This window comes from Herpailurus yagouaroundi, unplaced genomic scaffold (assembly GCF_014898765.1).
Source record: "Herpailurus yagouaroundi ecotype Mexico unplaced genomic scaffold, PumYag 182, whole genome shotgun sequence".
Taxonomy (NCBI): Eukaryota; Metazoa; Chordata; class Mammalia; order Carnivora; family Felidae; genus Herpailurus; species Herpailurus yagouaroundi.
The window spans coordinates 3,434,646-3,458,275 of NW_024412413.1; the positions used below are offsets into that span (position 1 = coordinate 3,434,646).

General features: G+C 56.4%; 1 protein-coding gene across 1 annotated transcript in view; it reads left to right on the forward strand.

Moving 5' to 3' along the window:
* CELSR1 (cadherin EGF LAG seven-pass G-type receptor 1) overlaps positions 1–23,630 on the forward strand; it is an 84,169-nt gene that overhangs the window by 18,092 nt on the left and 42,447 nt on the right. The window contains exons 3-5 of the mRNA XM_040491813.1: positions 3,677–3,792; positions 4,176–4,264; positions 22,731–22,888. Of these exons, the coding sequence (XP_040347747.1) occupies positions 3,677–3,792; positions 4,176–4,264; positions 22,731–22,888 (363 nt within the window). The remainder of the gene's footprint in view (positions 1–3,676; positions 3,793–4,175; positions 4,265–22,730; positions 22,889–23,630) is intronic.

Genomic DNA, 23,630 nt, shown 5'->3' on the forward strand with positions numbered 1-23,630 from the left:
CGTGGGCCCCCCCCCCCCCCCCCCCCCCCGCCCACCACCAGGCGAGGGGTGCAGTGCAGCCGACAGGCCCTGGGGGGCGCTGGTGGGAGCTGCCGCCCAGAAGAGTCCGCTGTGAGGCCTGGTCTTTGTGGTGAGTGGCCAGGCCTGTGCCGCCGTGGCTCCAGCCCAGTGGAGCCCGGTGCAGCTGGCAGTGTGGGCTGGCTGCTTCGGGGGAAAGACCGTGAGCACAGTGGGCACAGGGCAGGCCAGGCCTGTGGGCAGGAGCTGGGAGCCGGCCTGTGCCGTCTCGAGGGCCGCACGGTGTGTTTCCAGCGGTGAGCATGGTTGGGGCCGGTGCCCTCAGTTTGCTTCAGCTCATGCTTGTTGAGCACCTGTTATGCCAGAGATGCTCTGGGTAACGGGTGACTCAGAAAGACTTTAGACACATCCTTAGGGATCTTCAAGTCCAGTGGGAGGGACTCTAGAAATGCATGCTGGGAAAGGCTCCCCGATCATGTGGAGATCCCGGGCAAAGCCAGCTCTGGAGGGCTGGGACGCCGGACATGTGGTTCAGGCTCCCCGACCTCTCCCCCGGGAGCCCCTCTCTTCAGAGCTGCCTGAGGCTCAGGGCCCACCTTGGCCTCTGCCCCCGCCTCTCACCCTGTCGCATCCTACGAGCCCCTTGAGCCCTCGTCCTCCTGTCCCCTGTTTGGCCGCTTGGCTTCTCCCTTCCCCGGCCCCAGCACCTTGGCCTCTTCCTCTCTCCCTGGTGAGCTGGTGTGACGGCACTGGATTTGTCCGCTTGGCCGGAGTCAGCCTGAGTCCCGTTGGGCCTGCCCCCTGCCACACGGGGCGTGAGTTTGGGGCAGCTGGCCCTCAACGCCGACTGCCGAGCTGGGCCCTGGGTGCCGGGCCCTGGATCCTGGCTCTCTGCCCGCTCGGGATGCCGGCTCTCTGTCCTCAGCCCGTAAGACCTGCACCCAGAAGGCCCACCATGGGGGCACAGCCTTCCAAACTGGGGCTCTGCCGTGGGGTCCCCAGCCACTCTGTGCCCCATGTGGCTTGATGTTTAAAACATCATGCTCCTGTGGGCATCCGCCCTCCCGATCAAAGGCATTTTGGCTTGTGACTTTGACGTCCGCGCAGCCATGGCCCTCAGTCACGTGCTGTGTCGCGACCACCGGCAGCGAGTGAGCTGCGGGGAGGGGGGTCCCTGTCGGAGGCTGAGCTGAAGGGGGACCAGAAATGCCGGTGCCGGAGGCGGGCAGGCCCAGAAACCGACAGAGGAAGTCTGTTGGCTCCAGACTCAGGGAGAATCTGAGAAATGAAGCATTTGATTAACGTCCGGGTAACGTAATGTGATTGATGTCCTCTTGCTTGTCAGATTTGGTGTCTTTAGCTGATTCCGTTTGCCAGCAATTTATGGGCAGTTTGCCGTACGCGTGGCCACGGCCAGGGCGTCAGGGCGCCGCTGAATCAGTGAGGAGTTTTTTAGGGAATGGCTTCGGAAGCAAAAATCCCGAGAAGTCCTCCCAGAACTTGAGCAGAAAAGCAGCTACGCTCTGGGGGCCGTGCTTCAGGGGTGGACACCCCGTGGGAAAGGTGGAGTGGGGCGCCTTCCTCCTCGTCCTCCACCCCCTGCCCCCATCCTGTGTTCTTGGCCTCTTCCCCGGCCCCTCACCGCGTCTCCGTCTCTGTTTCTGGTCTTTCCTCCTTGTCTTGCCCTGTCCAGACCTTCCCCTTGGCCCTGGGTCTCTTGTTAGGGCTCTGTGTCCAGCGGGAGACCTCTGGGTGCCAGCTCGGGGCGGCAGGGGGCATGCAGGGCCGTTGGACACGAACACCTCGTACCGACTCCCACCTTGGTCCAAGGAGAAGCCCACGGCAGAGCCGCCTGCCCGGCAAGGATTAGGCGTGACCCAGGAGTCTCCGTCTTGTCTGTAATCCGTACACTTCTTCTTCCTGTTTCCCCGCAGACCCAAAGCATCCCCTTTGCTGTGCGGGGGGTTTCCTCTATCGTGTCATTGGATCTTGCTGATGTTGTAAACAGAGGGGGAGGTCAAGATGTGGACGGGACCTGTTTGTTTTAAGGAGCTCAAAGGAAAGGCTGAGGTCAGATGCCCGAGGCAGGGTCTGACACTCTTGCTGCTTGAAAACAGATAATCCAACCTTGAATCAGAGGAAATAATTTCCCCCACTTAATCTCCGGTGAGACAGACATCAAGCTCGCTCAGGAAACAGTTCCCAGGTTCCTATAGGAGACGTTCTAGGTTCTCTGTAACCAGGGTGTCGGGAGGCACCCCAGGTCTGGTCGAGCTGGCCTTCTTGGGACCCCGGGGTTGGCTGAAAGATCTCTGAGAATGTTTACGTCTTGTTGACATACGTGGGTTTTTTTTTTTTTTTAATGTTTATTTATTTTGAGAGACAGAGACAGTGCAAGTGGGGGAGGGGCAGGGAGAGAGGGAGGGAATCCCAAGCGGGGCTCGAACCCACGAAGCCATGAGATCATGACCTGAGCCGAAACCGACGGTTGGATGCCTAGCCGACTGAGCCACCCAGGCGGCCCCAAATAAGTGGTTTCTAACTCTTCAGATGCCTGAAGTCGGGCAGGTCTGTTCAGTTTCACCCCTCTGGTTTCCAATCATGCTTTCATCCGTTCGTTTGTTTATTAGCACGTCGTTATTAAGCACTTATATGGACCAGACCCTGTTTGGGGCTCCAGGATGCAGTAGTGAGTGAGAGGCAGTTCCTTCCCTTAAAGATCATAGCTCTTACACACAAATAAATAAACAGCATAACTTCAGAAATAGACTAAGTGATGTCATAGATTTGAGCGGGTGGGGGCACCATGTAGATGGAATGAAGTTTACAGAAAGTGCAGTCAGTGTCTCCTGAGAGATCTGCGGAGCCCGGGAAGGTTGTTGGGGGGCGGACAGCAAGTGCAAAGGCCCTGGGGCAGGGAGGGGGTAGTGTTTGGGAGCGCAGGGAAATGGCGGTGGAGACTAGGGACAAAGGCCCTGAGGCAGTCATCACCACCAGCCTCCCTGCGTGGGTGGTATTGCCTTCAGGAACGTGCACAGGGACGTTTCCAGTAACAGAACATGCACCGCATGTGTTTCTTTTTTTTTTTTCTTCTTCTTTTTTTAAAGTTTATTTATTTTTGAGAGAGAGAGAGAATGGAAGCAGGGGAGGTGCAGAGAGAGAGGGAGGCACAGAATCAGAAGCAGGCTCCAGGCTCCGGGCTGTCAGCACAGAGCCCGACGCGGGGCTCGAACTCACCACCCGTGAGATCATGACCCGAGCCAAAGTCGGACGCCCACCCGACTGAGCCCCCCAGGCGCCCTTGCACCACATGTGTTTCTGTTCACACGCCTCTAACTGGTGCAGTGGCTGCGTCGTCCTCCTACGACACGGTTCAGATGTCCTCTTTTCCTGTCGTCCCGGCCGTGGAAACCAGATTCCTCTGTGGTATCTGCTTTGCTATTCCCAGAAAAGAACATCGCCAAGCAGGTTTCATGGGTCGCTGACTCCTGATGAGAAAAATGAGTTTCCCGGGGACGAGAGTCTGTCCTGAGTTGGTCCCCACGCTCTCGCCCTCTGCCGGCTGGGCGTGCCGCGTCGTTCCCCTGACCCCAGGCCGTCTGCGGCCCCTCGGTGCGGGGCCATTCGTCCTGTGACTTGCTTCTGCTTGGCCCCACAGGTTTGCCACCCAAGAGAGGAACGCCCTGCTGCTCTATAATGGCCGCTTCAACGAGAAGCACGACTTCATCGCCCTGGAGATTGTGGGCGAACAGGTGCAGCTCACCTTCTCAGCAGGTGGGGCCTCCTCCCCAGGAAGGAGCCGCTCTCTGAGCCCTTCACGGGCACTCTGTCGCTTGAAACTACCCTTGTCCTTTGCAGCACCTTTAAGTGTGCTCCCTGCCCGTGCCCTGGTCCTGTTGGGGATCTGTCCTGTGGGGGGATAATACAGAATGCACGAAGGTGTTCATGGCGGTGTCATTTTTGATGCCGAAAAGACGGAAGGCCCGGCTCAGGGTTCCAGACATTGGGGAACCGTTGGGCATCTGATCTGTAGATTGGAACTATTTAAAGAGCCGTGAAGCACGTCGTCACCCACGTTGTTGGCAGAGAACGTCGATCCAGGCTGTCTCGTCTGTGGCCCGCTAACCTGTGCTCTCTCTGGACTCCCCCACCCGCAGGTGAGGCTACCACAACGGTGACCCCGCAGGTCCCGGGGGGCGTGAGTGACGGGCGCTGGCACTCGGTGCAGGTGCAATATTACAACAAGGTAGGACGGGGTGCCCCCCCTCCCCCCCACACACACTGCTTCCCACCAGCCTGGGCGACCAGTGGCCAGGCCCCAGCAGCTCTTCTGTCTGAAGTCATTCATTCATTCATTCATTGTTTAATTTTTTTTTTTTAACATTTATTTATATTTTTGGGACAGAGAGAAACAGCATGAACGGGGGAGGGTCAGAGAGAGAGGGAGACACAGAATCAGAAGCAGGCTCCAGGCTCTGAGCCGTCAGCACAGAGCCCGACGCGGGGCTCGAACTCAAGGACCACGAGATCGTGACCTGGCTGAAGTCGGACGCTGAACCGACTGAGCCACCCGGGCGCCCCTGTCTGAAGTCATTTATACTCCGAAATTTAAAAAGTATATCCTGGCTGAAAACGTTCTTTAGGAAGTGTTTGTTGAGGGTCTGTGTAAGTGTCCCCAGGCCCCGTGCTGGGGTCGGGGAGACTCGGGAACCCCCAGAGGTCCCCCTGCAGTGGAGGGAGGCGTGGAAAGAGTTTCTTCATTGCAGCTGCTTTGGCTCGGGTCATTGCCGGTGGCTCCGGTGGCTAAAATTGCAGGCCGTTCAAACGCAGCTCCAAAGCCAAGATTGTCCGTTCGTACCCGGATGTAACCCGAGCGTCAGAAAGGTGGAGGAGATGCTGTGGAGGTGTGGGCAGTTTGGCTTCGTTTTATTTTGCCGTTTCCTGGCTTGTAAGGGAAGAGGGTGTTAAGCGCTTTCATCAGAACTACCCCACTTTCCATGGCTGTAGCGTTTGCAAGCCGCTTTTCTCTTTCCTGGGAAACTCCAGGGCGCCTCCCACCGAGGGTGGGCGAGAGACAGCAGCCTCCTCTTGGGCACAGATAATGAGACTTGTGCCCCTGTGTCCCGGGGGGTCAGGAGCCCCCGAGGACGGGGCTGTGCCCCGCGGGCCTCTGTGTCCCCGTAGCTCGGGGCACGATCCCTCCTAGCCCAGGGACGCTTCTGCCTGCTTGAACCTGCTCCAGCCAGCAGGACAGACAGGTGGACAGAGACACGCCCCCTGGCTTCTCCATTCATGTACTCTGGGTAGCTTTCCTGCGTCCTCCTGGGTTGAGCGCCAGCTAAGGGTGCAAGCCGGTCAGAGTGGGCCGAGGGGACCCCCCCCCCGCCAGAGCCCGTGCTTCTCTCAGGGGAGCAAAGACCACGTACCTGGTGCATTTTCTTTCCTGCCTGTGTGGGAACACACCTCCCCCACCAGACCCGGCTGAAGGCTTTGCCAGCCGTGGTGTCCCCATCAAGAGTGCCTGCACGTAGCGAGTTCTGGAATCTGCCGATGGCCCAAACAACAGTGTGTCACAGTTGGGCGGGGTCGGGACCGCTGACTTGGCTGCCCCTGCCCGTGCCCTACTGGACCATCCCTGGCCGCCACCCGCACATAGGGAGCACCCACCGGCAGCCAGCTGGTAAACACCACAGCCAGGCAGCCCCCGGCACGTCCCGGAGGAAGGAGCCTCCCTCCAGGAGGCACGCAGAGGTGGGTCCCCGGCAACCCGCCCCTTCCGTTCCCAAGGCCGGCCTTTCAGCAGCAATGAGCCGCTGAGCCAGACCCTCAGCGCCAGGATTAGGCCTTGCCTTTCCTGGAGCTCAGCTGTTTCCTCTCTTGCCCGAGGTTATTCGATGGAGGGAACCCAGCAGTTTTCACTTCTATCTTAAGGCCTCCTTTGTGGGGTTTGCCGGCCACACGGTCGGGGAAGTGTTCGCAGAGATGAAGCACCTCTGTCTAGTGGGGGGGGGGGGGGGGGGGGGGCGGGTATTTTTTGTCTCGCTGCCCGAGGCTCTTCTCCAGATGCAGCGACGATCTGAGTGGCCCACGGCCAGGGGTAGGCACATTTGTTTGCAGGGGTGAGAGGGCTGCCCGTCCCAAGGCAGGACGCCCCCGGGATAAGGGGTGAAGGCAACCCAGAAAATGGACCCTAGGGGCTGGTTGTTCTGCCCTCCGGCCTCTTGTTTTGTGGTCCTTGCCGACTGTGGTCCTCGGTGAGGCCTCACCTGCAGGCCACAGGTCTCCCCAGCGGCTCAGCCACGGGCCCCTCACCTGCACTCCATTTACAAGACAATGCATCTGAATAATTCAGGGCCGTCAGGGAGGGTAGAATGGTGGAGAGTCCCGCCCCTCGCTCTGGTTCACACGCCCTCCCTCCTGTGTCTCCCAGGCGGGTCTGCTCTGTGTTGCCTGCGTGGGAACCCCCTGGCCCCCACGGACCCTCCCCAAGTCTGCAGGGGGCGTGGGGGCCTGGGAATCTGCCTGGGCCTTTTTATCAGGCAGGAAGCAGGGAACCCTCAAACAGGATGGTCCCAGCAGGGCTTATCCCTAAAATAGGGTGTGGGGCATCCACGAGGGCTAGTGTGGGTCCCTGGACTGGTGGCCGCAGCGAGGCTGTGGCCGTGGCTCCCCTCAGGCCTGGAGGAACAAGGGGACGGCAGAGCCCAGAAAGACAGAGACCTGGAGAGAAGCCACTTACATGGAGCAGTGACCTTCCGCAGAGGCTGTCCTGACAGCTCGCCCTGCCCTCCCCCTGATCTCCTGTTGGGCTCCCGTTGGCCAAAGCCAGCCAGAAGCCGGACACAGCAGGCCCTTGATAAGGTCGTAGGGTCGGCCTCCCACGCAGAGAGCAGGCAGTCAGTTTACTTTTTTTCCGCTTGATGACGTTGTAGACGAGAAGGTCTGCAATTCACCTTCCGTGAGAGGAAGGTACACTGGAGTCTTTTCTGGAAAGGTGTTTCCAAAGCAGCCTCTTTGCACAGGCATGTTGCACTTTGTCAAGCTCGGCGGAGCCCCTCCCGCACCACCCCCTGCGGAGGTTCAGGGCTGGTCTGGACTATTTGTGATCCTGACTCCTGACTCTGTCGCGGACGCGCATTGTTTCCGAGGCCCTCTTGGAGGATAAACGTTTGCACCGCCAACTCGCAGAAGAGCAAACGCACCTGATGGGAGAGGTTTGCAGAGTATTTGGAAATGACGCTTTAGTCCAAACTCGGGTTTGGCCGCAGGGTGGCTGCGGGGTGGGGAGACTCAGGCTCCCTGTGGAAACGGCTCTCACGTGGGCGTCTCATCTCTTTGCTGTTCCTGTGGAGGATTCTGTGCAAGGGGGCCCTGGGTCCCTGAGCACGGGCCTGCTGTCGTGCTGGGTGTCTGCAGGGGTCACATCGAGGCCCCTCGCCGTGCCCCAGGACCTCTCCGCCGGGGCTGCGGGCATAGACCCTTGTTAATGAGAGGTTTAGGATGGTCCTGGGGAAACCAGGATGGCTCATGTCCGCCTTGACCGTGGCATCAGGGGGTGTCCGCCCAAGCCAGCTGTGCGCCCCGGGAGTCTGCACAGACGTGTAGACTGGGCAGACACGGACGTGCCAGGGAGGCGCGCTCCTGGGACACATCAGGCAGGGTGGCCTGTTGGGGGCATGGGGCTCGAGGAGAGAGTGGGTGGTGGGAGTGGTGGTCACACAGGGCCAGATCGGCTGGGGGTTTTGATGTAGGATGAAGAAGGGGTTGAGGAGGACGTGAGGCGTGTTATGTAGGTGTCCGCACCTCAGGACTATTGACGCCTGTCATTAGCGCCTCATTCTTTGTTTCCGAAGGGTGTTAAGCAGTGCCCCTGACTTCTATCCATTAGGTGCGAGCAGCACCCCTCGTTGTGACAACCAGAATTGTTTCCGTCTCTTGTCAGGTGTCCCCACGGGTGCCTCAGCAGGGGAACTGATGCGTTGGCCGGCCATACCCGCCTGGATGGGACGGTGGAGTCCCTTGAGGCTGGGCTGGCCACACGGTCCTGGGTAGGCTTGGCCCGTGCTGGCTCGGGGCCATTCCAAGATGATGTGGGCTGCCTTTAGTAAGCCCGGAAAGTATTTTCATTAAGAAAGGAGAGCTCGAGTTAAATGGAAACCCCCTCCAGCATCAGTATTCTCTCCTTCTGATTGGACAGAGCATCCAAGTGCTTCAGATTTCCATGACCTTGGTGAAAGGGGCTGCTGGGTGTCGTCAGGACCCTGCCCTATGTTTCTGGAAGTCACTCATAAGCTCTGGGGTCTGAGCCGCACATTAACCTCCAGGAATCTCGAAGGGAGTGGGTGATGTGCGGGGCAGTGCAGAGGAATGACCCCACAGGCTGCCCCCTGGGCTCGGGGTGGGGGTCTCCCTCTGCACGGAGTGCTCCAGAAAACCCAAGGGTTTCTGCCCAGAGTCTTGTGTCAGGCTGGTTTTGATGGGAGCCCTCCTGGGGGTCATTCCTACAGACCCCCTGTGGTTCAAGTGTGTGGCCTTGGGGTTGTGGCTGCCTGGTCTCCCTGATCACTCCTTACAGCCCTTTCTTCATGCCGTGTGTTCACTCACCGATATGTGGAGCGTTTATTGAGTGTCTACTGCATGCCAGGCACTGTTCTAGATATGGGGACGCACAGAACACAGAAGGGGTAAAGCCATCACCTGGGAGCTCCTGTTCCAGAGACGGGGGAGGGAGAGGGAAGAGGGAGGAGGAGGGAGGGGAGGAGAGGGAAGAGGAGGAGGGACAGAGAAGGAGCAGTGAGCACCTTCCTTGAGCTGACTCTTCTGGACAAGTCGGCCTGCATGACCTCGCCCCTCCCCACCCCTCCAGCAAGCACTGGGCCAGGCAGGGGAGGTGTGGGGCTTGTGTTGTTTGGGCTAGAGCCCCCCAAGAGCCTGTCCTTGTGAGATGTGTCCAGAAGGGTGGAAAGTGGCTGTTAATAGAGAGTGATCGGCATGTGCTGCTTTCTGAAACGGTGCAGATGTCAGCAGCTGTTAACTGTTGTTTTTTATGAGAAGGGACACGTAGTTCTCTTGTCGAGTCCGACTTAGGGGGAAGCGGAGAAGTTATTTGGCAGAATAGAGGGTGGTGCAGCCGTGAGGAGGAATGAAGTCGATTTCTGCGTGCTGACGTGGAAACGATCTCTAAGAATGTTGTTCATGGGTTTAACAACCACACTGAAGGCCGGGTTGTAGACCGCACACTTTTTAATCTCAAATTGGGAACTTTCGGGAGAATCGCAAAGTTAAAGTTAGAACTCATATTGCCTTTGACCAGATTCCCCAGTTGTTGACATTGTTCCACGTTTGCTTTATTATTTTCTACCCCCGCACACATAGCCTCATGTTTCACCTGCTGGTCTGAGCACCCTCGATGCTCACACCTGTGTCAGGTGTCACTGTGCTGAATGTTGGCTGTGTTCTAATTCCGTCAAGCTCTCCAAATGTATACGTTTTCTTTTTGCTAGAACAAGGAATTCTCTCTTCTTTCTATTCATTTATATTTGGTATGGTTTCACAAATTCCTGTCTTACTCAATGGACCATAATCTATCCTTTTCATTAATTCGATGTTCAGATTAGTTCTTGTTTGGCCCGTGTCTCAGATTTGGCCAAAGGGACACAGGTGTAAGGGCCAGCTGTATCTAGCTCCGGCCTTTTGACTCTCCTCGCCATTTTTATTAGTGCGCCTTTGCTGGTTGGCACAAAAGGACGTTCCAGGCTTATCTGGTCCTCAACCCCAGCGCTGGAATCAGCCATTTATCCATAGAACTCTGGATTCTTTTTGCGACAAACGGCATTTAGAAACCAAGATTCGGGTGCCAGGTGTGCTTGGTGCTGCTGGGGTGTCTCACTCTCTATTTCTTTCATAGGCAGAGCTGGGACATGTGTCAGTGTGTAGTTGTGTGTGCACAGACTTGTATGCACACACGGAAGTTCACGTTTGTTTCATCTCTACTTGTTGAAAGCCTCAAATTCCATCCAACGTAGGCTCATTCTAGTGTTTTCCTCTTTTCATGTTTGTAACCCTCTTCTCTCAGTGAGAAACCTGTTCCCATTAGCCTCAATCTGGACATTTATTTTCTCACTCCACCATTATTTAAACAATGTGCTGGCCCACTAGGCCACCACCTTGCAAGCTGCTCCCTCCCTGGGCCTGACTGTACCACTGACTCCCAACAGGTGCCAGGAACAAGGGGCCTTAATGGAGATTTGGCTAATGTATCAAATTATTCAGAAAGTAGAGGAAGGAAAGAAGGAAGGAAGTTTGTTATAAAATTTGTTGTGAATTTGTAGGCAATGAAAATAGAAAATGCCAAAATATGCGGGATGCAGCTAAAGCAGTACCATGAGGAAAATTCATAGCACTGAAAAAAATACTATCAGAAAGAAAGTCTCAAATCAATAATCTAAGCTTCCACCTCAAGAATCTCCGGTAACAAACACACTGAAGACCTGGTTGTAGACCGCACACTTTTTAATCTCAAATTGCAAACTTTTGGAAGAATCGCAAAGTTTAAATAAGAACTCATTCCCTTTGACCAGATTCCCCAGTTACTGACATTTTTCCACGTTTGCTTTATTATTTTCCACCCCACCCCCCCATATGTCCTCATATTTCACGTGCTGGTCTGAGCACCCTTGATGCTCACACCTGTGTCAGGTGTCACTGTGCTGAATGTCGGCTGTGTTCTAATTCCGTCAAGCTCTCCACACGTGTGAGTTGGCAAAAGAAACTCAAAGCAGGCAAGCAGATGGAAGCAAATAATCAGAGCAGAAATCAGAGGAGTTGAAAACAAAAAAAATACAGAAAATCGATGAAACAAAGAGCTTTGGAAACATCAATAACACTGATCACCTTCTAGCCAGATTGACGAGAGAAGGGAGACAACACAGTTCCCAGTGTGAGGAATAAAACAGGATATCAGCACAGACCCTGCAGACACTGGTGGTTAGTGGAAGAATTCCACACGCAATCCTCTGTATGGGCATTTAGGACCCAGACAAAACGGTCCAATTTCTCAAAAATGCAAGCCACCACAACCCACCCGGTATGAAATAAAGAATTGGACCACCTTGCTGTTCAAGAAATGGAATTTGTCATTTATTAAAGGAAATTTTTTTAATGTTTTATTCATTTTTGAGAGAGAGAGAGAGAGCGAGAGAGCGAGCAAGAGTGGGGGAAGGGCACAGAGAGAAAGGGAGACACAGGATCCGAAGCAGGTTCCAGGCTCTGAGCTGTCAGCACAGAGCCCGACGCGGGGCTTGAACTCATGAACCGCGAGATCATGACCTGAGCCGAAGTCAGATGCTCAACTGACAAAGCCACCCAGGCGCCCTTGGAATTTGTCATTTAAACACTCCCCAAAATGAACCCTCCAGGCCCAGATGGTTTCACTGGTTAGTTCTACCAAATGTTTAAAGAATGACACCAATTCTATACATCCCTTCCAGAAAAATAGAAGAGGAGGAGACGCTTCCCAGGTCCCTGGGGCATTAGTAGTACCCTGATATGAAAACCAGATGAAGACAGCACAGGGCACCAGAGGCTGGTGTATCTCGTGACCCCGTGCAGCTCATGTCCCCGTGGAAGCCTGTACATGGCATGTTCACAGCAGTCCTGGACTGGACTCCGTGGGTGAACGGTTAAATGGACTGTGGTGCGTCCCTTGCATGGAATGTGGGCTGTGACTCATGGTTCTTGCAGCAAAGACACATGCTGAGTGACAAAAGCCAGCCTCACAAGCTTAGGTACCGCATGATCCCATTTACAAAATGTTCTGGAAAGAACGAAAAGGACTGAATTGGAGAAGAGAGTAGTAGTTTTCCGGGGCCGAGGTGGGGGCAGGAGGGACGCAGGTGTGTCTGTGGAAGGACCACAGGTGGGGTCCTAGTGATGATGGAACATTCTCCATCCTTCTGTGATAGTCTTCTGTTTTGCAAGATGTTTACCGTTGGTGGAAACCGGGTAAAGGGCACATCAGATCTCTCTCGTTATTTTTCTCAGTTATGTGCATGTCTATGACTATCTCCAAATAAAAGGCTTGACTAAAAGAACCTTGAAAGACATGGGGCACCTGGCTGGCCCCGTTGGTGGAGCCTGCGTCTCTTAATCTTGGGGTTGTGAGTTCAAGTCCCATGTCGGGTGTAGAGATTACTTTAAAAAACCTTTAGGGGCACCTGAGTGGCTCAGTCAGTTAAGCGTCCAACTTTGGCTCCGGGCAGGATCTCACGAGGGTTCATGGGTTCAAGCCCCGTGTTGGGCTCAGTGCTGACAGCTCGGAGCCTGGAGCCTGCTTCGGATTCTGGGTCTCCCTCTCTCTCTGCCCCTCCCCAGCTCGTACTCTGTCTTTGTCTCTGTCTCTCTCAAAAATGAATAAACATGTAAACACATTTTTAAAAAATAGTAAACTTTAAAAGTACTTTGAAAAAAATATAAATATGTGCTGGCATATGCATATTTTTTTTCTGAAGGGTATCCCCCTGAAAAAAAAAAAACAAAAAACCGCCAAACCCATCAACAGCATGTATCAGAAAACTTCTGCTAGGTCACAAATCACCGTAAAGCATGGTGTCTTAAAACATCAGATATTTATTATTCCTTGTGATTCTGTGACAGAAGCATTGGCTGTGGCTCTTTTGTAAACAGCCTACCACATGCTGGACAACTTTGGGGGAGAAACATGATAAAAATGATATGTTTTGTGTTCATTTTGTACCTTTCTGTGATTTTTTGTGTGTTTTACATGTTTTAAATTTTTTTTTTATGTTTATTTATTGTTGAGAGACAGAGAGAGACAGAGCAGGAGCAGGGGAGGGGCAGAGAGAGAGGGAGACACAGAATCCGAAGCAGCTCCAGGCTCCGAGCCGTCAGCGCAGAGCCCGACGTGGGGCTCGAACCCACAAACTGTGAAATCACGCCCTGAGCCGAAGTCTGACGCTTAACTGAGCCACCCAGGCGCCCCCGTGTTTTACGTGTTCTTAAGAGTGTAGCAGGAATGATGGGTGATGGGACTACGAACCAATTTTGTTTTCTTCCTTTTAACTTTCTGTTTAAAAAAATCGTTTGATTTAGAGAACGTACGAGCCAAAGAAGCCAAAGTTTTACAAGTTTAGGAACACTTTTGCCGAGGACATCAAGGTGGGAGACGAGAGAGGCCAGGTGGGGGTCTGTCGTCGCCGCCCCCGCACGGGGGTGGGGGGTGGGGGGTGGCATCACACTGGCTTTGCTTCTCCCACGGACAGAGCTGCACAGTGACGTGTGGTTAAGGTTTCCTCTGGGCAGGGTCACCCCGTTCATCCCGAGCCTCCAGTCCGGAGTTTGCTTCTGTTTCCTCTCCGGCTGCGTTTCCACGGATACAGCCAGTTTCTCGGGGACCGGAATGGCCTCCGCTGTGTCGGCCCCCGTGGGTAGTCGATAAATCTCGAACAGCCATGCTCGCATAACAGGTGCGTTCCATGTGCCCATCAAATCGGAGGGCAGTGTCTGTAACCACGTCGTCCTTCATCTGGGCCTGGAGGGGTCGTGTCTCCCAGGGACGCCAGTGGGCGGAGAGAACAGTGTCCTGAGTGGCCTCTGGGAGGGTCCAGGTGGGGTGAGGGGCCTGGCCTGTGGGCGGCCCAGCGGCTGGAAGTCGCCTGCTTCTTCTCCAAAACACGGCCTCGGCAGATGGTAGGCAGCCACCTGCTGTGGAAACATACCGATTCCCCGGGACACGCACAGCCCCACCCTGGGGCTTTTGTGTCCACGGGCTGTGTGGAGAGCCCGCCTCCGCCCGGGCTCCTGGTCGCGTGGCGGTCACTGTCCTGCACCTGCTGCCTGCCTCAGCCCTCCATCCGCCCCGGCTTTCCCGGGCGCCCCTCCCCCTCCCAGGCTTCCTCCCTTTTTTTTTTTTTTACCTCTGCCCCCACCCCCCGGACGAGGACATTTACCGACTGGGGTCCACACGTCCACCCATGAAGGAGGAGGAAACTGAGGCTCAGAGTGCGGCCAGGAGGGTCAGGGCTGGGGTCCAGGGGCTCTCACCCACTCGTGGGCTCTGCCTTCTGCAATTTGGATCCAAGGGCTAGCACAGATTCCCTGACCCTGGGGGCCTTGGGAGAAGCCAGGGGCCTGTGGGGTCTCTGTGCTGCTGTCTGGACTCTGGGAACCGAGAGGGGCCTGTCAGGGTCCCACCAGGAGCAGACAGGGCTTTGAAGGAGAGTGTGTGTGTGTGTGTGTGTGTGTGTGTGTGTGTGTGTACGCACACACGTGTTAGTGAATGTGAGTGCGTGCGAGTGTGCACGTTTCCCATAAGCCCTTCTTCTCTCTTTGTCTGAGGTGGCTTTTTGGAAAGGTGACCTGTGGCCTGTAAATCCGTGCATTCTGAGTGACCTGGTCACTGCCGAGAGCTGTTGTCCTTTCTCTCCTGGGAGGAGTGGGTTGAGCGCAGAGCCTGCCCATGGGCCCGGGTCCCCTTCTGCGTGTGGCCCCAGCAGGCCCGGGTGTGTGGATCCCACATGCGGAGTGATGTGAGCTTCTTATCCAGTGCCTGAAGGTCCCCCCCGTTCGTGTCGAGCAAAGCCCCCAAGAGAAGGAACGTTACCCCAGCGTTTTAAGAAAGTGCTGTTTAAACTCCGGGGACCCCAATTTTAAAGCCCTCTTACTTGTCATCGGAGAAAAGACCAGCCTCCGAGCAGATCTGCACAAACTCCCTGGCTCCCAGAAATCCTGGGGGGCCTGCTGGCCGAGCAGCGGGGGGACCTGCCCCCTCACGGACCCCAAGAGCTTTTGTCTGGTGAAGGGTTGGGCTGGTGAGCGGCTGGCACCGTGCCCCGTGGATTTTTTCCAGAACAAAAGTCATCCCCACGGAGATCGGGCCCTCAGGAGATGCCGATTTGTATAGAGTGCCGAGCACGCAGGCCGCCTTCCAGCCCTCGGCTCCCACGTTCCCCCGCGTGTTGTGCGTCCGTCAGAAACGCACAGGGTTCCCCCTCTACCTGTGGCCACAATCGTGCGTCAACTGGAGTTAACCACCTGCCCGAGAAACAGAAGACGCTGGTGTGATGTTTTCTTTTTTTACTGAAACTCCAAAGCGAGCAGCGGATTCTGACGTTTGTTGGAAATCTTTTCTTCTTAACGCTCCCCAAACAAGAGGAATCTGCTGGCACGGTCCAGCACGTTCTCGGAGAGCGAACAAAGGAAGGACCCCGGAGCTCTGGCCGCTCCGCGTTCAAGCCCCGGAGAAGAATCCAAGCCTTTCCCTGGAGATGCGTTCCCGTGCAAGCTGTTGACTGCTCCTTTCTTCCTCAAAGGCGTGAAAAGAAGTTTGTGGGTTTTTTAAAACCGCAGGAAAACATACAGAGGCAGAAATACAGAGAGAACAGCCATTTGCGCGGTTTTCTGGCTTTTCTTCCCATCCTCGCCCAGCAGCGCGGCAGCCGCGAACTCGGCGGAGCGCCCCCTTTGCGCCCGGGGTGGTGCCACGGCCTTCGCGTTCACTGTGCGTTTCGTCCCACGAGGGGGGCGCTGTTTGCACCCCTGCTTCACAGAGGGGCCTGGCGGGCAAGGCAGCCAGGTGACTTTCCCCAGCGGGGTCAGGATGCGAACTCGTCGGGGGCTGTGGACGCTGCTGTCCTGTGTCCCCCGCCGGCCTCAGGCCCTCCCAGCTGGGCCTCACGTTGGGGCAGCCAGGCCAGCTCCAGATACACTCTGCAGAGGGGTTCAGACCCACTTCTCCGTTTTGTCCCCCAGTGACCCTGGAGCGGGTAGCTGTGAACTTTGCGGCTCTCCGGGAGGAGCTGCCCGGCTCGGACTGGTACGTAATCCACACCAGGTCACTAGCAGGTGAGGGAGTCAGGAGCGCCTGCCCCCCTCCTCAGCCTCACTGTGGGCAGGAACTTGGCGGCCAGGAGGTGACCTGCCTGACGTCCCATCAGGCGTGCAGGCAGCCATTTGCTGCCCGTACCCTAGGCGGGGGATGCTGTGTCCCCAGGAATAGGTTCCCGGCATCTTTATGGAAAAAAAGCCCAAAATGTCTGGGCTTTTTTTGTCCTTAATATATAGATATATATATATTTTTAATTTTTAATGTGTATGTTTGAGAGAGAGCATGAGTGGGGGAGGGGCAGAGGGAGACACAGAGTCGGAAGCAGGCTTCAGGCTCCGAGATGTCAGCACAGAGCCCGACGCGGGACTCAAACCCACAGACCGTGAGATGGTGACCTGAGCCAAAGTCGGATGCTCAACCGACTGAGCCACCAAGGCCCCCCTGTCTTTTTGTCCTTGATATTCAACTCAAGAAGTATATATTTTACAACTTAATTTTGGGAGACCTCGGAGTTTCGGCTGGCAATTTAGTCGACTTCTTAAAGCTGCTGAACAGGCCCCCGCCCCCCCCCCCCCCCCCCCCGCCGCCCCGGATTGCCAGGGCAGATGAGGTGGAACAGGGGAGTGAGCCGTGGCTTCGGGGCTGCCTCCAGGCCCTGGGCCGCTCACACCGGCCCCACGAGGGGAGGCAGCCCGGTTCTCGGCAAACAAGCCGTTTTGTCCTCATGGAGACGCCAAAACGTGTGCTGAGGTCCGAAGACGCCTGGCCGGTTCTGCCATCTTGGGGAAGCCGGTCTAGTCAGTGTCGCTTTTGGGTTCCTCGCACGTTTCCGTGGCAGATCCGGGGCGCAGGTGAGTCCGCTCACTGTGCGTGACGTGGCCGCGCCCTGTCGTGGGACTCAGTACGAGTGGGCACGCGAGGTGACCGCAAGCAGTTGGAACGTCGGGGTGAAGCCGCCGGGTCCCTTAGCCTGTCCTTCCCCCGTTCCCCCACTGCCCCTTTCCTGTGCACTGTTGCACGTGAATCCCTGTAGGCTGGTCAGCAGCACTGTCCACAGCTCCCGTGTACAGGCCTGACCAGAGAGCAGGTGTCCTGGGAGGCGGTCCTGGCCCGCCTGGGGGGCAAGACCCAGTTCACACCCGCGTGTTACGGGCGGAGCTGAGACTCGCGGTCTGGTGGTTGAGCGGAGTTCACGCAAAGCCCCGCGGGGAGGCTCCTGAGGTATTTGGTGTGGATCCTGGAAGCCTGGGCCGGTGGGGCTGTGTTCGGCAAGCCCTCCCGTCCGGTCTGAACCTCGCTGTGTTTGAGAAGCGACGGCGGGGTACGCGTTCGAGGCCGCGTTTTGACTTCTCGCGACGTTCCCGCAGCCCAGCCGCGTGTGAATTCTCTGGTGCAAATTTCGGTTGGTCGTTCCTGACACAGAGCGGGAATCCACTCCGTTCCCAAGCCCGGCCGCTCCAGGTATCTGGTTTCGAGGAGCCCCCGCGCCGCCTTCCCCTGCAGCCCACGTTTGAAACTGAACCCCACTCGCCTCCCCGATGAGGAATTGTTTGCAGCGGGTTAAAAGGCTGTAGAAACGTGAGCGCTTTGTAAGGACCAGACGCTTTTGTACACGCAGGCAAATCTCCACCGGCTGCTCTAGAGCAACTGGAAGGAAGTGTGGGGGAGGGTCTGCACCCAGCGCAGAAAATAAATTGAAGGGAAAGGAAGAGGGACAGGACCCTAAGTGGTGACTTCGGTTTGGGGGACGCCAGCCTTCGCCCAGCCTGTGTCCAGCCCCTTGGGTTGTGAGAATCATTGCCACGAGGCGTCTCTATTTCCCGGGTGTTTTTCTTCTGTGCAAACGGGTGGCACACTTTTAACGATTCTTAGGAGTATCCGGGGCCGTTCGTTTTGTCTTCTCTTGTCCCTGTGCGCCCTTCCGTGCGCACGGAGTCTCGGCGCGCTCTCCTCTGCCTGTGCCCGATCCCCGCATCAGCGCTCCCAACGAGCCGCTCAGACTGCTTTGTCTTTTTCAAACGCGACAGGTGGACGCATAGAAGTAAGCCTGGTGCTTCCACGGCCCTCCGATTTCCTTCCCACTGGGGATTCCGTCGACGTGCCGGCCGCGCGGGAGGGGATGCGCGTTGTCTTCCCCGGGCGAGAACAGATGACCTGAGCCCAGATCAGATACGGCTGCCTGTGCGGTGACGTGCGCTCGGCCCACCCCGACCGAGCGCTTTCCCTCTGTCACGCGTTTCCCTGCCGGAGACCGTCTCCGCAGGAAGGCCACGCACTGTCATCCCCGCTTTAGAGACAGGAATGGGGATGGCGCTTCCCAGAGGTCGTCCAGGTAGAGAGAGTGGCCACGGGGGGTCGAGGAGGGTGGAGGCCCATCCAGAAAACTGGCTTTTTTTCTTGTTGAGATGAAACTCACATCACATAAAATGAACCGTTTTATTTTTTTGAAGTTTATTTTTGAGAGAGAGAGGGAGACACAGAATCCAAAGCAGGCTCTAGGCTCCGAGCTGTCAGCACAGAGCCCGACGCGGGGCTCGAACTCACGAACCGTGAGATCGTGACCTGAGCCGAAGCCCAACGCTGAACCGAATGGGCCACCCAGGCGCCCCCCAAAATGAACCGTTTTAAAGTGAACAACTTGGGGGGGTGCCTGGGTGACTCAGTTGGTTGAGCGTCCGACTTTGGCTCCGATCACCATCTCACGGTTTGTGGGTTCGAGCCCCACGTTGGGCTCTCTGCTCTCAGCACGGAGCCTGCTTCAGACCCTCTGTCCCTGTCTCTCTCTGCCCCTCTCCCCACTCGTTTTCTGTCTCTCTCTCAAAATGAAATACACTTTATTTTTTTATTTTTTTATTTTTTCAACGTTTATTTATTTTTGGGACAGAGAGAGACAGAGCATGAACGGGCGAGGGGCAGAGAGAGAGGGAGACACAGAATCGGAAACAGGCTCCAGGCTCTGAGCCATCAGCCCAGAGCCCGACGCGGGGCTCGAACTCACGGACCGCGAGATCGTGACCTGGCTGAAGTCGGACGCTTAACCGACTGCGCCACCCAGGCGCCCCTGAAATACACTTTAAAAAGTAAAATAAAATAAAGAAAAGTAATAATAAAGTGAACAACTCTGTGGCACTTGGTGCATTCGCAACGTTGTGCAGCCCGCTGTCTCCGTCAAGATGGGAAATATCTTCAGCCCCCTGAAAGGAGACTCTGTACCCACCAGCGGTCTCTCCCACTTCCCCCCAGCCCCCGACCCCCCGTGCCTGCTTCCTGTCTATGGACTTGCCTCTTCTGGGCATCTCTTGGAAACGGAATCCTACAACAGGGGGCCTTGGTGGCTGCTTTCCCTCGGCATCATGTCCTGGAGGTTCATCCGGTCGGTGGCTGGTGTCAATTCTTTGTTCGCTTAAGGCTGAATCGAACTTCCGTGGAATGGAGAGGCCACGTTGTGATTATCCGTCCTTCTGTTGCCGGACGTTTGGGTTGTTTGTGCCTTTGTGCTCTCGTGAGCAGCACTACCGTGAACACCAATGAGCGGGTTTTTGTGGGGGTCTCTGTTGTAAGTGTCTCGGGTCTGTCCCCAGCAGCGGGCGTTGCCAGGTCCTTTCACCTCTGTGTGTAAGTCGTGCGTCTCAAGTCCCCTGCCTTACGGATTTCCTGTATGACGGCCGCCCCCCATGCTCTCTTGGTGTTCTCCCGCCGGGGCTGACCGTGCGGTGGCTGTCGTCACGTGCGTTAAGCAGACTGGCGGGCGTGTTAGGTTGCTGTCCCTCGTGGTGCGTGTTCTGGGGCAGCCGCGGGAGGGGCGGGATGGTGGGGCTCTCCCGGGCACTTCACTGTGTCTCCCCTGCTGGCCCTTTCAGTTCTTAATCTGAGAATGTGGGGTTCTGTGGCCGAAAGGGCCTTCGCTTCCGACCTGACGGCCCCTGGGTCCGGGAGCAGGAATCGAGAAGCAGGTGTTGGACGATGTTTATCGGAAACTGTCTGTTCTCCTAAAAGTCGCACTTGCTGCTTTGATGAAGTAACACCAGGTTTTGAAATCTTTTTTTTTTTTTAAGCTGATTTATTTATTTTGAGAGAGAGAGAGAGAGAACAAGAAGGGAGGGGCAGAGAGAGAGGGAGACACACGATCCCAAGCAGACTCCACGCTCAGCACAGACCCCAACGTGGGGCTTGATCCCGTAAACCGTGAGATCATGATCCGAGCTGAGATCACGAGTCGGACGCTCAACCGACTGAGCCCCCCCAGGCGCCCCTGAAGCCCGTCATAAGGGTGGGCTGCTCTAAATACCAAGGTTGATTTTTGCAGGAGGTAGAGGGGGGAGTCTTTGCCTTGTTTTCCCGCCCATCCTGCGTGGATCCTGGAGCTCTGAGCCGGTTTGCGGTTTTGCAAACAGGAGCTCTGCCTCATTAGAGCTTTGCAAGTGTGAATGCCATTTTCGTCTCCAGAGAAGTCTCCCGCCCATCCCCCCAAAATGCAGATTATACGTTAACGGTAACTCAGGGCCACACAGCCTGGATGGTTCTTCCCCAGGGATGGCAGCTAACACTTAGGCGCCCTATAATAGGCACTTGTGCCTGTTTTCCAAAGCGGGGCTGCCGTAACTGAGCGAGCAAGCAGATTATTTTTTATACTCATCTGACTTGAACAACCAAAAGCGAAATCTTTAAGGATAGAGCTTATCAGGTCTCATGATCATCAACTGGTGTAAAAGAAACTGAAGAAGCTTATCCAGGAACTAGGATACCGGGTGGCATTAGATTTACCGAAGAAGGCTTTCCAGGAGACTCGTGTATCTCATTTAATGCCATTCTTGACGTCGCTGTAACATAGTGAGGACAGGTATTCTAATATTTGTATTTCTTAAAGACAGGGAAACTGAGGTTCACTGACAGGCCTTGTGCAGTCAGATGGTTGGCCAAGAGGGAGTGGTAGGCTTCCCCGGCATCACCACGTACAGTGGTGCAGGCTGTGCACTGCCCAACTTGGGACGGGGTGGGGGGGGCACCACCAGGGTGAACAGGGCACCCCCTGGCATCACACGGTGTGGCCACCTGGCTGAGCTCCTGTTACCAGCAGCTTCTTTGTCCTGCCTTCTGGTCCAGTGTGCCCCATCGAATGGATGCTTCTTTATTCCTCTGAAAACCTGAAGATTTCTTTTGGCATCAACTGTGTCATTGTTATTTTCCTATTAAGGGGTACGGAGGTTGGGGCGCCTGGGTGGCGCAGTCGGTTGAGCGTCCGACTTCGGCCAGGTCACGATCTCGCGGTCCGTGAGTTCGAGCCCCGCGTCGGGCTCTGGGCTGATGGCTCAGAGCCTGGAGCCTGTTTCCGATTCTGTGTCTCCCTCTCTCTGCCCCTCCCCCGTTCATGCTCTGTCTTTCTCTGTCCCCAAAATAAATAAACGTTGAAAAAAAAAAATTAAAAAAAAAAAAAAAAAAGAGGTACGGAGGTGATTTAGTTAATCCTCTATTATGTTTACAGCTCCTCGTTTCCAATACTGTTGTAAAGAAATACAAGTCTGTATCGTCTTATAAACACAAGCGGATCCCAGAACTCTCAAGTGGGGACACTGGGCCTGTTGGTTTTGGGGGTGATGGGAAGGATTGCTGGGGGCTGGAGAAGGCGTGTGTCTGTGGGGAGGAGGGAGCCGTGTGCCGACTGGGAGGCCTGGTGGCACTACGTGGACCGCCAGCCACCCATCTGTGTGAGGGTTGGACAGACGGGGAAGGTTGCCTGGCCCAGCCCGTACCAGCCCTCTGGCCACCTGCTATATTTCTGGAACTTTGAGACCCGCACACTCACGTTGTCAGGCTCCCGGCCTCGCGCTGGAAGGATGTCCGAGGGCTGTCTGGGCGGACGTGCTCAGTGTCCTTGAGGGACAGGCCAGGAGACCGGGGGGGGGGGGGGGGGGGGATGCCCGGGGACAGGGGCGGGGCCGGCTGGGTGTTACTGTCATTGGACACTAACCACAGCTTCCTTGAGAAGGGAACCTGCTTCTTCCAGAAGTGAGCCGGTTACCCCCCAAGTCACCGATTCCAGAGGAATTCTTGTAACCAGCCCTGGGTGGGGAGACTGTGTGTGAGGCCCGCAGGGACGGCCGAGGGGGGAGGCTTAGGAGGCAAGTGGGGCTTGGCCTTGGGGCGGGAAGGGTGGTTGACTTTGGGGCCAGTAAAGGGCATGGGAGTGTCACTCCGGGACGAGGAGAGGCCCCTGGGCCCAGGAGTGACCGGGAGCACCCGGGGGTCCACGCTCCAGGAACATGGAGGGGTGAGCAGGAGCCCGCTCGGGAGGCGTGTGGCCGAGGCGTCCCAGGGCTTTGGTGTTGGCTCCTGTAGCAAAATACCACAAACTAGGTGGCTTAGGACAACACGGTAATGGAGGCCAGAAGGCCGCGGTCACCGTGTCCGCAGGGCCCAGCTCTGTCAGCGGGCACCAGGGGAGGGTCCCAGATCCCGGTGGTGCCGGGGAGCCCCTGTGCTCCTTGGCCTGCCGACGCAGCACTCTGTCTCTGCCTCCGTTGCCACATGGCATCTCCCCGTGTGTCTGTCTCTGGGCCTGCCTTACAAGGTCACCAGTCACATCGGATCAGGGTCCCCCCTGCTGTGGCATGACCCTGCTTAGCTAATTACACCTGCAGACCATTCATTTCCAAATAAGAGCACGTTCGGAAGCTCTGGGAAGGACGTGAATTTCAGGGCTCCCCAGTATAGCTGCTTCGGGGGAACTAATTTAAAACAAGGCCGTCCACACGTGGCCTGGCCACGTCCTCATCCCCTGCGGACGGGAGGCATGTGCTGGCGCTGGTGAGCCCACCGCAGGCGCTTGAAGGGGACACACTCATGCCTTCTGTGCTTTCTGTTCTCACAGCCCAACATCGGCCGCCTGGGCCTGCCCCACGGGCCATCTGGAGAGAAGGTGGCCGTGGTGACCGTGGACGACTGTGACACGGCCGTGGCTGTGCGCTTTGGTGGCCTCGTCGGGAACTACAGCTGCGCTGCCCAGGGCACACAGAGCGGCTCCAAGAAGTGAGCATCCCCGGGGCTTGTCGGGGGAGGCCCAGGCAGTCACCCCCTGTGACGGCTGCTCCCAGCAGGGTCGTCCAGGGCGGGACCCTGAGGCAGGGCACCTGGGGCCCCAGCGGCCTGGCAGCCCCTGTCCAGGCTGGAGTCAGATTCCCTCCCCTTGTTTGGGGCACCTTCCCTCTGACACGTTAGAACCTTCTAGAATGAGTCCTCTCATCAGTTCTGCCGAAAGTAATGGCCAGACCAACCCCGAACGGCCTGGCTTGTGATGGCTGGCTTGATGACCCCAGAGACTGTGGGATCGCTGGCCTCGATCCACCAGGCACGGGTCCCTGGGGTCCAGTGTTGGGTCAGTAAACCTCCCTCTGGTACGTCCCGGAGGTTTTCTGTGGATCATCCTAACTCGGAAGCCCAGACAGCCCTAAGGCCAGTTTTGTGATGCCGGCCCCACCAGCCAGAGCTTTGCTCCTTCCTAATTGCGTTGTGGTGGAGTATTCAAGAAACTTTCGATGTCCACAGTTGGAGGACCCGATCCGTGCCGGGCATGGGAATGAAATATGCCTGTTTCCCCCCACCCCACCCAGCTGTGCCCATTGTCCCGAGAAGAAAGCTGTCGCCTGGAGACATTAGACCCCTTGCCCAAGGCCACCCTGCTGCTCGTGTGGAACCAGGGCTCTCGTGTGCTGTGACCTCTTTAAGGTCATCAGAGCCCGGGGAGGGGGGAGGGGTAGTGCCACGATTTGGC